General features: G+C 47.4%; 1 protein-coding gene across 5 annotated transcripts in view; it reads left to right on the top strand.

Moving 5' to 3' along the window:
- The window catches only part of PAFAH2 (platelet activating factor acetylhydrolase 2), a 67,952-nt gene that overhangs the window by 30,403 nt on the left and 22,846 nt on the right, over window positions 1–14,703 (top strand). For 2 of the 5 annotated variants that reach the window (XM_040465535.1, XM_040465530.1), the window contains one exon: window positions 3,789–5,072. The exons of the other annotated variants lie outside the window; for them this stretch is intronic. In XM_040465535.1, the coding sequence (XP_040321469.1) occupies window positions 3,789–3,807 (19 nt within the window). In that variant the 3' untranslated portion in view covers window positions 3,808–5,072. Of the gene's footprint in view, window positions 1–3,788; window positions 5,073–14,703 lie in introns of those variants that run through there. 5 annotated transcript variants of the gene reach the window in all.

Raw genomic sequence — 14,703 nt, 5'->3', positions numbered from 1 at the left:
CTCTCTCTCTCTCTCTCTCTCTTGCACGCGCGCAAGATAAATAAATAAACTTGGGGCGCCTGGGCAGCTCAGTCGGTTAAGTGTCCGACTTCGGCTCAGGTCATGATCTCACGGTTTGTGAGTTCGAGCCCCGCGTCGGGCTCTGTGCTGACAGCTTGGAGCCTGGAGCCTGCCTCGGGTTCTGTGTCTCCCTCTGTCTCTGCCCCTCCCCTGCTCATGCTCGCTCTGTTTCTCAAAAGTAAACATTAAAGAAAATTTTAAAAATAATAATAAATAAACTTTTAGGAAGATTGGTGCTCCTTTCCAATGAACTACAGGTAGCTTCTGTCTCCACCTAGTGCTCCTCTCTACCGCTCTCCCAGAAGACTATTTCACATCTTCTCCTTTGCGAACCTCTGACACCCTCCCCTACCCTGTCTCTCAGCTGATTGACTTCGCCTCCCACCTCACTGAGAAAATGGAAGTAGTCAGGACTTCCTCGAAATCCCAGCACCTCGTCTACCCACCTGCATGCCTATACTCAGCTCTGCGGCCGGTTCCTAGAGATTCCCAGTCAGTTGTCTAAGGCCACCCCTCCACTCACGTACCAGATTCCCTCCTTTTCTATATGCCGGCAGTTTTTTCCTCTTTATCTTCCATCATCAGTTTTTCCCTCTCTTGCTTCATTTCACCCTGAAATTTCTCTTTAAAGATACCTCTCTGGGAGGTGCCTGGGTGGCTCAGTCGGTTGAGCTGTGAGTCTTGATTTCACTTCAGGTCATGATCCCAGGGTCGTGGGATCGAGCCCTGCGTCAGGCTTTGCCCTGAGCATGGAGCCTGCTTAAGATTCTCTCTCTCTTCTCCCCTCTCTCTCCCTCTGCCCCACTTGTACTCTCTTTCTCTTTAAAAACTAAAAAAAATTTTTTTAAAAATTAAAGATCTCTCTTTTGACCCCACTTTCTCCCCTCTCTTCACCCCTTTTCCCTGTTCCTCCTAACAGCAAAACTCGCTTTCTCTGGTTCTTGTGTTCGCATTCTTTTTTATGTATTTATTTAGTTTAAAACATTTTTTGTTTATTTATTTTGAGAGAGAGAGAGAGAGAGAATGGGGGAGGGGCAGGAAGAGGGGGAGACACAGAATCCAAAGCCGGCTGCAGGCCCCGAGCTGTCAGCACAGAGCCCGACGTGGGGCTCGAACCCACGAACCGTGAGATCATGACCTGAGCCGAAGTCGGCCGCTCAACCGACTGAGCCACCCACGCGCCCCTTGCATTCTCTCTTGAACCCATTCCAGTCAGGCGTTTGCATCCCAGTTCCCCATGAAAACTGCTTTTGTCAGTGTGGCCAGTGACCCTCACACCCTTCCATCCGGTGGTGAACTCCGTTCCTCGCCCCCTGGCATGCTCAGCAGCTCCTGACAGAGTCGGGGACGCCCACCTCTGTGGACCCTGGAGTTTGCTGCCAGGACACCCCACGGTGGGTTTTTCCCCTGCCTCGATGTCTGTTCCTCATCGGTCTACTTTGCTGCTTCCAGGGCTCAGGGCTTGGACCTCTTCTCTACCCGTGTCCCCTGATGTCATCTGGTCTTGCGGCTTTAAGCGCCATCTCCATGCTGGCAAGTCCCACCTTTCTGTCGCCAGTTTAATCTCTTCCATGAATGTCGCCATTTGTCTAAACCCACCACTCGACGTTTCTACTCTCTCACCAGCAAAACCTGATTTCGGCCGCGGTCTTGCTCTTTGAGTTACTCAAGCTGTAGTCCTCCCTCTTGTCTCTGCTCTCACATCCCCCTTTCCAATCTTTCAAGAATCCCCTTGGCTCTGCCTTCAAATTACATATGGAATCTCGTCACTTGTCCTCACCCCCACGACCGCCATCCTGTCCAAGTCGTCTCTCACTGAAATCACTGTGAGAATTTCCTGAGTGGCTTCCCTACTGCCACCCTTTCTCCCCACACGGTCTTAATCAAACAGCCAGAGTGATCCTGATAGAAAGTAAGTCAGATCTTTCACACCCCTGTTCAGAATCCTCCAATGGCTCCCCATTTCTCCGAGGGTCAAAAGCCAACATCCAGCATCCTGCTGGGCCCATGTGACGTGGCCCTCTGGTCCCTCCTGACACCCTCTCTGCTGCTCTTCCTCAGGCCTCCTTCCGTGCTGCTGCATAAGCCTCCCGCACTCCAGGCACTCACCCACTTCAGGGCCTGTGCGCTGCCGTTCCCTCTGCCTGGAATGGAACACTGTTCCCGTATAGTCTCGTGGCTTCTTCCCACCTCCTTTAAGTCTTTGTGCAAATCTCACCTCAGTGAGGCCCACCTTGACCACCCTTTTTATTTTTAATTTAATTTAAAAATTTTTAAGTTTATTTATTTAAGTAATCTCTACACCCAGCGTAGGGCTAGAACTCACAATCCTGAGGTCAAAAGTCACATTCTTTCATCCAAGCCAGCCAGGTGCCCCGACCACCCTTTTTAAAACATTGTCCCTTCCCTGCCTCCCTTGCCCCGTCCCTCAGCCACCACCACTGCTTCTCTTATCTCGCTCTATTTTGTTTCCCATAGTATTTATCACCGCTTCCCATCCTATGTAATTTCTTATGTTTATTGTTATACCTACTAGATTACGAGCTCTATGAGGATAAGGATTTCTATTTGTGTGTGGATGTATTTTTAGCACCAAGAACAGATTGGCACATCATGGGCGTGCTCAATGTTTTTTTGAGTTAACGAATCTGTAACACTTACTTGTTGAGGACCTGGTCCATGCCAGGTCCTTGGCATGGTGCTGGGGATCCAAAGATGGAGGAGAGTGGTCCCTGCCTTCTGCCCCAGCTTTTGTTTGTTTTTGAACAAAAGCACAGTGAGTGCCTGTTCGGCTGTGCCCCGCTCCCTCAGCCTGAGGCCTTGGATCCTTTGTGACTGTTGCTGCTGTGTATTTAGAGCCATCTGCCGGGGCGCCTCGGTGGCTCAGTCGGTTGAGCGTGTAACTTCGGCTCAGGTCATGATCTCATGGTCAGTGAGTTCAAGCCCTGCATCGGGCTCTGTGCTGACAGCTCAGAGCGAGGAGCCTGCTTCAGTTTCTGTGTCTCCCTCTCTCTGTGCTCCTCCCCCACTCGTGCTGTGTCTCTCAGAAATGAATAAATGTTAAAAAAAAAAAAAAAAACAAACTTAGACCCATCTGCCCACGATCCCGGGGCCCTCTCGTGAATCATGTCCAGTTGTGCTGCCTCACGATATTGCCATCCTGTTCTCTCCTGCCCTGCATCGAGGTGGCCCTGAATTTGCACCCACGGGCTAGCATGCAGAAGACTTCTTCCTGTTTAGCAGCTTTCCTGAGCTCAGAAATAGGCTTTCCGTTTTCTCACCCTTTCTGTCCCAGGTGTGAATTCTGTCTCTACCACTTATCAGCTGTAAGGACCTTGGGTGAATCGGGTAGCTTCTGTGAGCCTCAGTTTCCTCAACTGTAAAATAGGGCTAATATAGTACTTAACTCATAGGGATATTGTGAAAAAGAAACAGTGCATGTTTGGCACAGTCTGTAGAATGAATTATCCTTCAGTAAACGCTGCCTTCTGTTACTAATTATTATCATTACTGAGTTGTTATGGGTTAAGCAAGTCGTTTATGAAGCACGTGTATAAAGCACTGAACGAAGCACAGTTATACTGCGGTCACCATCACAGCCACTGTAATCAGTCCTTTTGGTATCCCTGGTGCTCCTCTCAAGGCTGACCCACTAAATCCATGGTAGCTACTCTTTGATCTAACCTGGCAAAGATTGACTTGACCGTCCTGTTTTTTTCCCCATTCAGACCTGAAAGAGGACTATGACCAGTGGAACAGCCTCATTGAAGGCATTGGACCGTCGCTCATCCCAGGGGCCCCACACCATCTGTCCAGCCTGTAGGCACAGCTGGCCATTTGTGAAAGGTCACTGAGCTGAGTTCCCATTTGGGGCCTGCCCAGGGACACCCGTAGCCTCCTATCGAGAAGTGGCTGATGGTGACCCTTCTTCGCAGATTAAGAGGATGAAATCACACTGCTGATTAGATAACTGGGTACTTTGATCTTGGACTTGTTGATCTCAAACTCATGTTGGGGTGTGGATCACTTACTGATTGGCAAACTGACTTTCTGGGAACTGAACCCTGATGGTGTGGGGAACAAGCAGTGGGGTAGAGTTGGTGGGGGGGGGGGGGGGGGGGGGGGGGGCTTCCAGCCCCAAGCTCTATTAACCCAGTGGCCTACTCCCTCACCTCGGGCCAGTGTGGCTTCTGCAGTGGAAGGAAGAAAGCCGAAGGATGTAGTGAAATTTCCACCTTCAGGACCTCTAGCCCAGCCTCGCACTGTCTCCTCCCACCTCTCCGCCTTCTCCCTCCCCAGGGCCACTTGGTAAGTTCTGATCACTTTAGGTAACTTCCTAGGATAGAGACCACCGTTTTCTGTTTATTTTCAAGCCTTCTTGTTGCATGAAACATCAGGACTCAGACTTGTGAGCCCACGGAGGAGGGCAGAAGCATTGTCCTCATAGCCTAGGGAGGGAAGCGGAGTCCACACTGGTATCGCAGAAGTTTCTGGATGTCATGGACTTTTGCTAAAAATGTATCTTGACAAGAATCCACACAAGTTGGTTGAGATGGAAAAGATAGATTAACACCATTAAGTGGCCTTTTGAACAGGCCCTTGCCACAAGAGGGAGGTAGTTTGGTGGGTTAGAATTCAGGCAACCACCCCTGGAGTGGTCTAGGGACTCTTTGGTCTTGCCCCTTACGTCAGATACCATGAGCCTCCAACTTGCCTGGAATCAGGGTGCTGTAGTCTGTTTTCTGGCTCTGAGGCCCTAGCCTCAAATGTAAGTCAAGATATAGACTGAATTTCCATTCTGTTCCATTTATAATATGAATGATATTAATACTCATGTTTGCCTAATGATATGTTGGAATATTTTCTTTATTTAATCTGCATTAGAGCAAGATGGCGAGCCATCTGGAAGTAACTTTTCCTTCTGTCTTTCTTTGTTCACTTACCACTTATGCCCATGTGGAAAAAGACTTTAAAAGGAAAGGAAATCTTCCTGGGGATCGAATTCAAAGTTGTCTGGGAACATCAACCTGAAACCCTCCTCTCCACTACTCTAGACTTCATACCTCGGCCCAGGTAGTAGGGGACCCCAGATGAGGCAGGAGCAAAGGGGAAATGCATCTACACAGTAGGTCCAAGGTCAGTGCCACCAAAGCAAGCTGGGACCATGTCTTCCATCTTGTGACAGCTCTTCTCTCTAAGATGTGAAGCATCAGCTCCCCTGAGGCTATGGACCTTGGGAGGATCTATGAATTCCAGTGAGACAGAGCATAAGGAGAATATCATTTCAGTGCTGGGCTCTAGAATTCTGTATCCTGGTTTTGAGTCCTGACTCTACCACCACTGAGTAAATTTGAGCAAATTATGTTCTCTTTCCATTCTTAGTTCCTGAATTTCTAAAATGGGGATCTACATCATGAATTGTTAAGAGGATTAAGTGTAAAGATGAGTGACCCAAGGCTTATTTAAAAGTATGTTTCTGGGGCACTGGGTGGCTCAGGTGATTAAGCGTCCGACTCTTAATTTCCGCTCAGGTCATGATGTCACGGTTCTTGAGTTTGAGCCCCATGTAGGGCTCTGCGCTGACAGCATGGAGCCTGCTTGGGGTTCTCTCTCTCCCTTTGCCCCTCTCCCCTGCTCTCCCTCAATCTCTTTCTCAAGAGTAAATAAACATTTAAAAGTAAATAAATAAAAGTATGATTCCTACTTTCCGAATATGTGAGATTTTTGTAGTTATCTTCTAACTGTTGTTTTCTGGCCTAATTGCTTTGTGGTCAGCGAAAATAACCCATATGGTGTTCATCCTTCAGGATTTGTGGAAACTTGCTTTTTGGCCCAGTATAAGGTCAGTTTTGTAATTTAAATGATTTAAAAGACTATATATAAGGAGTTTTGGCTTGCTTTTTTACTCAACAACACATTATGGACTTCCTTCTAGGAGAATGCATACAAATATTTAATAGAGCCTTCCAACCCCCGCATGGGGACCAGAGCCCCTCCACACTCGCAGAACCAGTATCTACTGGTTCTTGAACCTGGGGCTGGTTCTGCAGATGCTGAGGGGCCAGTTCTGGCAGCATGAGCACATGAGACCCAACTGCTACCTTAGGCAAATAAAGAATGCAGGTATAGTTTGTAGAGAAGGTTCTCAGAAATTGGATCTATTTCCTCCACTCAGTTCATGTTCTGGTAATGACTCATTTATCCAGCAACGTTGGAGTAGGTGAATTTTTATATAACTGAAAATTATCCTGTAAGCTACAGAATATAATATTGACTTTTTTTTTTTTTTTTAAGTAATCTCTACATCCAACACGGGGCTTGAACTCACAACCCCAAGATCAAGAGTTGCGTGCTCTACTGACTGAGGCAGCCAGGCACCCCCAATATTGACTATTTTGAATGTCAATCTACCAAAAAGATAATGCAGTTACTTCTTAATGTGAACCGACCTCCTTTAACTTTTTAGGATGTTTCTATTAAGATAAACCAGATTATATGGTAGTAACAAGCAACCCCAAACAGCAACAAAAGTTTATTTCTTGCCCATGTTCTTGTTCTCTGTTGGTTGGCTAGAAACTCTGCCTTGTGTCTTTTTTACCCTCATAAGACACAGAGGATCTATGAATTCCAGTGAGACAGAGCATAAGGAGAATATCATTTCAGTGCTGGGCTCTAGAATTCTGTATCCTGGTTTGGGTATAGTGGGGACAGTGGAGCTGCCACTGTCTGAAAGCGTCCTTTGCTGGTTGCCATGGGCACCCATTAGCTCTTGAAGCTTCTGCCCAGAAGTGCCACTCACTATTTCCATTCACGTTTCATTAGCCAAAACTAGTAATCCGCCCATACCTAACATCCCATACCACACCCAGAGAGCCGACCTATCTGTGACCAGGTCTAATGTGTGAGCAGTGGCGCACCCTTATCTGTAAAGATGTGGATAGCTGTTTGCACCTATCCTGTGTGGTCCCCAGCAGCTGTCCTCCTCGTTCTTTTGGTTGCTTTTCAGAGTTTGTGTTTGCCTCCCTTGTAGTCAGACTGCCAGCCATCACTCTTCGTTGCCTTTCTTGCGCCAACCCCTCTTCACTTGAGATTTGTGACTTGTGGTCAGCCACATTATTTACAACTGTCTAAAGTAAAACTAGGTAGTTCCAGAGGGCTTTAGAGACTTCTGCAGTCAAAACGCACTGCCTTTAGCCCTTGGACTTTATAATCCTTCCTTTGACTGCCCAGAAGGGATATCACAAGGCCTTTGGTCTTTTGTCCTGGTTTTTTGTTAGCTCCCAGGGTATCAAAAGACACCAGATAAATGGCCTTTAGATAAGTAAGATGATCCGGCATATTATTTGGCATTTGCTGGTAAATTACATGCTAGCGAATCCTTTCCAAAAGCAAAGATGTCTCAGATTTCTCTTGAGTCTTGTTTCCCATCCCGTTATTCAACTACACCCATGGAAGCCTCCTAGTGGTGTTTTGTGAAGTCTCTGTGCAGGGCATGGTGCATCAGTGAGGTGGGAAGGGTAGTAAGCACAGACCGGAATGAGAGTCCTCATCCCTCCCGCTTCCTGGACTTGTCAGGCTGAGGCTGATCGGGCTCTGGCTGTGCCCGCAGCACAGCCCCCAGGTACATTTCTAGTATACGTCCTGACATGCTGTCTGCTTGCTCATCCTCAAGAGGACTACTAGGCTCTTGAAATGTCAGTCGATGAACTCCAACTCCATGTGTTGGCCTTGTGTGGGACTACATCTGCTCCCCTTTCTTCTGGGACACCACTTACCCCTGGGCCTGCAAACTGACAGAGGGAGGGACAGAAGAGGCCATACTCTGTACTCAGGACCCATCCTCCTTAAGAAGCTTACTTTCTGTCCCATCACAACCACACACAGTTACCAAGTGTCCCTGGCCATTGCCGCGTAGCAAAGTAGCAGTGATGAGGTTCATCATCACAGCCTGGGTTAACGGGCCCTTCCTGTGAATCTAAGACTATGTTCAGGGCTTTACATGTGTCATCTCACTTCTCACAGTAACCCCCTGAGGTGAGGTGCTATTGGCCTCATTTCATGTATGAGGAAACAAGAGCCTTAGAGAAGTGACTCGATCAGCAATCACAGCAAGAATTTGGCAAAGCTGGGATTCCGGCGTCACAAGCCAAGCTCCTAATCACTGAGCCCTACAGCCGTACTGTACTGAGATACACATACTCAGTTTTGCACCTGCTCCTGTCTTTTTAAACTGTAAGGGTATGAAGAATGCAATTTCATGAGAAATTGAATCAAAAATATGAAACTCCACGGGGCACCTGGCTGGCTCAGTCGGTGGGGCATAGGACTCTTGATCTTGGGGTTTTGAGTTCAAGCCCCATGCTGGGTGTAGAGATTACTTAAAAATAAAATCTTGGGATGCCTGGGTGCCTCAGTCAGTTAAGTGTCTGGCTCTTGATTTTGGCTCAGGTCATGATCTCACAGTTCGTGGGTTTGAGCCCCAATTGGGTCCTGTGCTGACAGTGTGGAGGCTGCTTGGGATTCTCTGTCTCCCTGTCTCTCTCTGATAAATAAATAAATAAATAAATAAATAAATAAATAAAATTTTAGAAATCTTGGGGAAAAAAACCCAAACTCAAAAAAAAAAAAAAAAGTCAAACTCCAGCAATTTCTATATGACATGTATTTAGATTCCATGACATCCTCAGCATTATTTATTGAGAAATGGGTTGGGGGAGAGAAATGCCCTTCACCGAGGACTGTGGGTGGGTCAGGTGCTCAGTTAGTTTGATTTATGAGGAAAGCAGTTCAGGTGTTAAGAAGGTGGTCTTTGAACTCAGACACCCCCAACCCCAGTAGCCCTGTGACTTCATGCTGTTTATTCGGTGAACTTTGTTTTCCTTGTATGTTTGCCTGTTTGCAAAATGAGAATTCTAATAGTATTTACCTCTTGGAGTTGTGGTGGTAATTAAATGAAGTTAATGCATGTAAAGCGCTTCGCCCCGTATCTATACCAGGGCTTAGTGAACATGACCTATGACTGGCATTGTTTTCCTTGCTCCTTCTCACGTGTCTGTGAGGTCAGGTATCATTTGCCCTTCGCTGAGTGGACCCCAGTGGTCCTGGTCTAAGTTCTTACGCCAGCCTGTCCGGTTCTCCAGGCCCCTCCCTTGCAAGAAGCCTGCTCACTGCCACCCAGCTGCTTCCACTGCGTGAGGATGGATCCACTGGATGAAGAGACAGTTCCGTTCTCTTTGCCCTGATTTCCCTGCTCCGCACATCAAAGCTCAAAGCCCACACTGCAGTTCTAGCCTCTCTTCACCACCAGGGAGAGTCTCCGCTCCTAGGTTCTGGTTTGGGTTTGAGTTTCACACCTGATCATCCGAGCACACAGGTCTATGCACCGGCTGTAACCCAAAGGTGGGCGAGTCAGAGGTCTGCGTAGAGGTTAGTCGGAGGGAGGAGGACCTGGGGGTGGGGAGTTTGTGGTAGAGGCTAGTTGCAGGAATTATCGTCTGCCGTGTTGGAGGCGGGCGTGGGGGGGTTAAAGCGCCCCGTGACCTCCTCGGGAGACACTCCTCCAGCTCTCCCCGCTCACTGCCTGCTCTGATTTCCCCCCAGGTCCTCTTGTGTCCTCCCACCGGCCGGTTGCCAGGACCTTTGAGGCTAGTCTCCCGGCCGCTCACCCCTGGACTCATTTTTACAGTCTCCTGGACTCCAGTCCCTTTCCCCCTGCGTCCTGTTGCCAGATCCGCTGACAACACTACTTTTGTTTCAAAACGCCAACCTGGCAAGGGGGTCTGATGGGAAGAGGACCAAACTGCTTGCTTGGAGCCCAGGGTTTTTGTCTCGGCTCTCAGTCACCGTCTCTCTTGTCACCGTCTTTCTTGCTCAGCGCCTTTCCTCTTGTGAGTTCAGTTTCCCTGCCTGTAAATTGGGATGCGGGGTGGTGGGTGTTGACTTGGCTGATCCCTGAGGCCCGTGCAGTTGTGCTGTTTCCTGGCTCCGTCACGGAGTGGATTTTCCTGTGGGATGACATCTCACCCCCTCATCGCGGCTGGTCCTGCCCTGCCCCTCCTGTCCTCTGCTTCTTACCACGCACTTTTCCCAGTCCCCCTCAAGTGTGTGCCCACCCATTCCCCAGACGAACACGCGTGCCCTTTCTCACGATGTTTTCTTCCCAGTCTCCTCCCTGTACATCCAAGTACTGCTAATCTTTTAGGCCCCATTTGAGCTCCTGCTCTTCTGTGAAAGCCTTCCTGCTTAGACTCACCTAACGTTTGATCTCTTGGCCTCCTGCTCCCCAAGAGAAACACATCCGTGCCATATTTAGTATTGCAGTTAATGACGTTATTCCAGGAGTAGGACCCATCTGTTGCGCAGGACAAGCATCCTCCTGTTGACTGACATGGGGAGCAGGGATCACCGTCCCCTCCCCTCTTGTCCCCCTGATCAGCAGGCTGCTTGTTTCCCAGGCAGACTTGGGAACAGCTGGTGTTCACCCAGCCCTCCGATGCCTCCAGCTGCCCCTGCTTCCTTTTCTTGGGGTTTTCCCAGATTCCAAGTGTGGGGCCCGGGGCAGACCCAGTGGCACTGCGGCCGAGGGCAGCTGGAGCGAAAGGAGATATGGAGATACTTGGACACGTAGCGTTTGAGAGTTAGAAGGAGGGCAACACTGAGCACAAATCATACCGATACTGAAAATGAGGGAAAGTTTGCCAGCTTATTTTTCCCATCTTGCTTTCACCTAAAAAAAGAAGCTGCTCAGAAACACAGTCCTCCTCAGCCTGCTAAGCCAGATGGTCCCTAGATGCACAGCCTGCCAAGAGTGCGTGCATAATTCTTCATTTTCATGGTGTCACATCCAGGTCTGAATCCAGACACTGACACTTTCTTACCATTTGATCTGGAGCCAGTGAACCCTCCCGAGCCTTTATTTTCCTATAAAATGGGGTCATTAATGTCTGCCTTGCCCACCTCAAGATTCGGGGCGGTGGGGGGAGGGGTTCAATATAAGACATAGGGCGCTTTGTAATTTACAAGACACTAGACAAATATATGTTGCTATTAATAACAAAAGTGCCATATTTTGTTTTTTGCCAGTGTGCTGCTATATAATGAGCACGTATTTTGTGCCAGATTCTGTGCTAAGTGCTTTACATACATTGTATCGTTTAATCCTAACACCATCCCTGTAAGGTATTACGTGTATCCCCATCCAACAGATCAGGAAAAGGAGGTTCAGGAAGGTGTACTAGCTCGGCCACAGTCACCCAGCAGGTAAGTAAGTCCTGGGGTCAGGATCGGAACCTAAACTGTTGGGTTCCAAAGTCAGTGCTCTCAGTGTCTGTTCATCCCTACCTCACAAAGAGAAAGCAGTTCTGTACTACCCTATATAGGTTAAAATAAGCCATGATTTGATCTCCAGTAAATGCCCTGAACAGTTGGGTCATACAAAGACTGATTTTGGGGGAAGGTCCAACTGAGTCCTGATGGTACACCTTTTCTAGCAGTAGAGATGGGCTGGTTCCAACAGTCCATCCATCATCTCTCCACCTCATATAAAGTTAACAGTTCAGAGAACAAACCCATTAGTTCTGTACTCTATAAACCATGAAGCCAACCAATTGGCAGAAAGAAAATTTCTAATCTCTAACTTACATACTGTAGATCAGTGAGTGTCAGCTCTAGATGTACATCAGAATCACTTTAGAACTGCATAAAAATACAGATGCCCTGGCCATGTCTCCAGAGACCCAGAGAAGCTGATCAGCAGGTATAGGGTGGGCTCCAGGTGTGTGTGTGTGTGTGTGTGTGTGTGTGTGCGCGCGCGCTAACTGTGATAAGCTCCAGGGGTATTCCTGATATGCAGCCTAGTTTGAGAACCCCTGTTATGGCTTAACACTATTAGCCTATCTTTCACTTTGTTCTGGAACAAGAGTAATTACTAGCTGAAAATACAGAATCATTAAATTTTAGAACTGGAAGAACCTTTAAATCTTTTGGTGCATGAGGAAACCAAAGCTCAGGGAAGTTCAGCATGTAGTTGGAAGATTTGAGTTAATATCCAGATCTGAATTCTAATGTAGTGCTTTAGATGCCTCCATACATGCCAGAGTTTTATTGGATTATTAAGAAAATCTTCCGGGGCACTTGCGTGGCTCAGTCGGTTGAGCATCTGACTTTTGGTTTTGGCTCAGGTCATGGTCTCATGGTTTGTGGGATCGAGCCCCGCAGCAGGACCGCTGTTCGTTCCACTCACAGCTCATGGAAGCCTGCTTGGGAATCTGTCTCCCTCTCTCTCTGCCCCTTCCCTACTGGTGCTTTCTCTCTCTAAATAAATAAATAAAAATAAACATTTAAACTGGCAATAAATTAAGTTTTGAAGAGAAAGGAAGAAAGAGAGAAAGGAAGAAAGAAAGAAAAAAGAAAGAGAAAGGAAGAAAGAAAAAAGAGAAGAAAGAAAATCCTCAGGACCCACTCACCACGGCATCCATGATTTCCAGAAGTCATACCTTGGATTTTTTGTGTGGGGGAGAAGCATGGCTGAAAGGTCTATGAGAATCAGCTCAGATAGCCTTTCTCACATGTGTTCATTCACGCTACAATCACTTACACGGCTGTACATGGCTGTCTGTGTCCTCATGGGACTGAATCTAGAGAGTAAGAACGTCAAGCCAGCAGTTAGGCCCTGTGTCACGAGTGCTATAATAGGGGAGATCTAAGGCTCAGAGCAGCACAGGGTGATTAGTTCAACCTCAGCAGCGGAGAAAAGCTACAAAACCCTCGCAGAGTATCATTTACTTGAGCTTGGTATTTGTATTAGTTATCTATTGCTGCATTATAACCCCAAATTTAGCAGCTTTGCACAGCAAACGTTATCTCACACTTGACGGCTCAGGAATTCTGGAACTGCTTAGCTGGGTGGTTCTGGCTTAAGATCTCTCGTAAGGTTGCAGTCAAGATGTCAGCTGGGATTGCAGTCATCTGAAGGCTTGACTAAGACTGGAGAATCCACTTACAAGCCGGCTCATTCACATGGCTGTTGGCAGGAGGCCTCACCTCCTGGAGCTCTCCATGGGGCTGCTGCTCAAGACATGGCAGTTGGCTTCTCCCAAAGTAAGTGATCCAAGAGAGAGTAAGATGGCAGCCACAATATCTGTTATGTCCCGTCCTTAGAAGTCCTACGCCATCGTATCCACAGTATCACATGATACAGGCCAGGCCTATTCGGTGTGGGAGGGCACCTACAAGGGTGTAAACACCAGGAGGTGGGGATTACTGGGGGTCATCTTGGAGGCCAACCACCACAGTATTGAAGATGAATGGGATCTTCCAGATGGGCAAGGGAGAAGGCCTTCCAAGCACAAGAAGTAACATGCAAAGGCACAGAAATATAAATAGCAAGGCTTAGCATATGCAGGACATTGTAACTGGTTTGAAGAAAATAGGTGAGAAATGGAGATAAAGGGGAGCTTACTGAAGAAATCAAGGCCTTCTATGTCAAGGGAAGGAGTTAGGCCCTTATCCTCTCTAACTATCCAAAATTGAACAGAAACATCTAAACTTTAGCAGCCCCAAGTAAGTTCCCATCAACCTAAATTGCCTATTTATAAATTTCCAAACCGAATGTTGATGCCAACATTCTTACATTAACATAATCACTCTGGAGAGGCTTCGCGCCCCCCCCCCCCCCCTCACACTTTCGTATGTGCATTTCTCTATTTCTGCATGGTCCTCCCATCCAACAGGAGAGTATTAATTAGGAGCATGGCTTTCTGAGTCAGCTGGACCTCTGAATTTGAGTCCTGATGTCATCACTTATTAACTTGTCGGGTGATGGAGCCTCTCAGGGCTTCAGCTAACTCATCTGAAAAATGCAATCATATCTACCTCAGAAGATGCTCGAGGATAGCAAATGAGATCATGCATGCCAAGACCTCTCCTCAGTGCCTGGTACATAGTGCTCAATAAATGTTTATTATTATCCAGCATTCCAAATGACATTTTAAAAAGTTTATTTATTTATTTTGAGTGGGGGTGGGGGCACGGAGAGAACAAGAGAGAATCCCAAGCAGGCTGCGCACTCAGCACAGAGCCCAGTGCAGGGCTCGAACCCATGAACTGGGGGATAATGACCTGAGCCAAAGTCAAGAGTCAGATGCTCAACCAACTGAGCCATCCTGGTGCCTCTACAAATGACATTAAAATTTTTTTGTTATGTTTTTATTTATTTTTGAGAGACAGAGAGAGACAGAGACAGAGCATGATTGGGGGAGGAGCAGAGAGAGGGAGACACAGAACTGGAAGCAAGCTCCAGGTTCTGAGCTGTCAGCACAGAACCCAACGCAGGGCTCGAACTCGTGAACTGTGAGATCATTACCTGAGCTGAAGTCGGACGCTTAACTGAGCCACCCAGGCACCCCTCAAATGACATTTTAATATTCTGTTGCATCAACCGGCACCCTTTTGTTTGGGTCTGCTTAGCAGTTGCCCCCCATTGCCAGGGTTTTGAGCCATTTTTAGTTGTTTTTAGCTATAATAGTTTACATTTCTTTGTTTAAATTGGTGGGGTTTCTCTTTAAAGTTCTTTCCCTGATACTGTTTTTATTCTTTCTTTCTTTCTTTCTTTCTTTCTTTCTTTCTTTCTTTCTTTCTTTCTTT

Source organism: Herpailurus yagouaroundi, unplaced genomic scaffold, assembly GCF_014898765.1.
Source record: "Herpailurus yagouaroundi ecotype Mexico unplaced genomic scaffold, PumYag 77, whole genome shotgun sequence".
In the NCBI taxonomy this organism is placed as follows: Eukaryota; Metazoa; Chordata; class Mammalia; order Carnivora; family Felidae; genus Herpailurus; species Herpailurus yagouaroundi.
The sequence above is the reverse complement of the archived record's forward strand: the minus strand, read 5'-3'. Positions and strand labels throughout refer to the sequence as shown.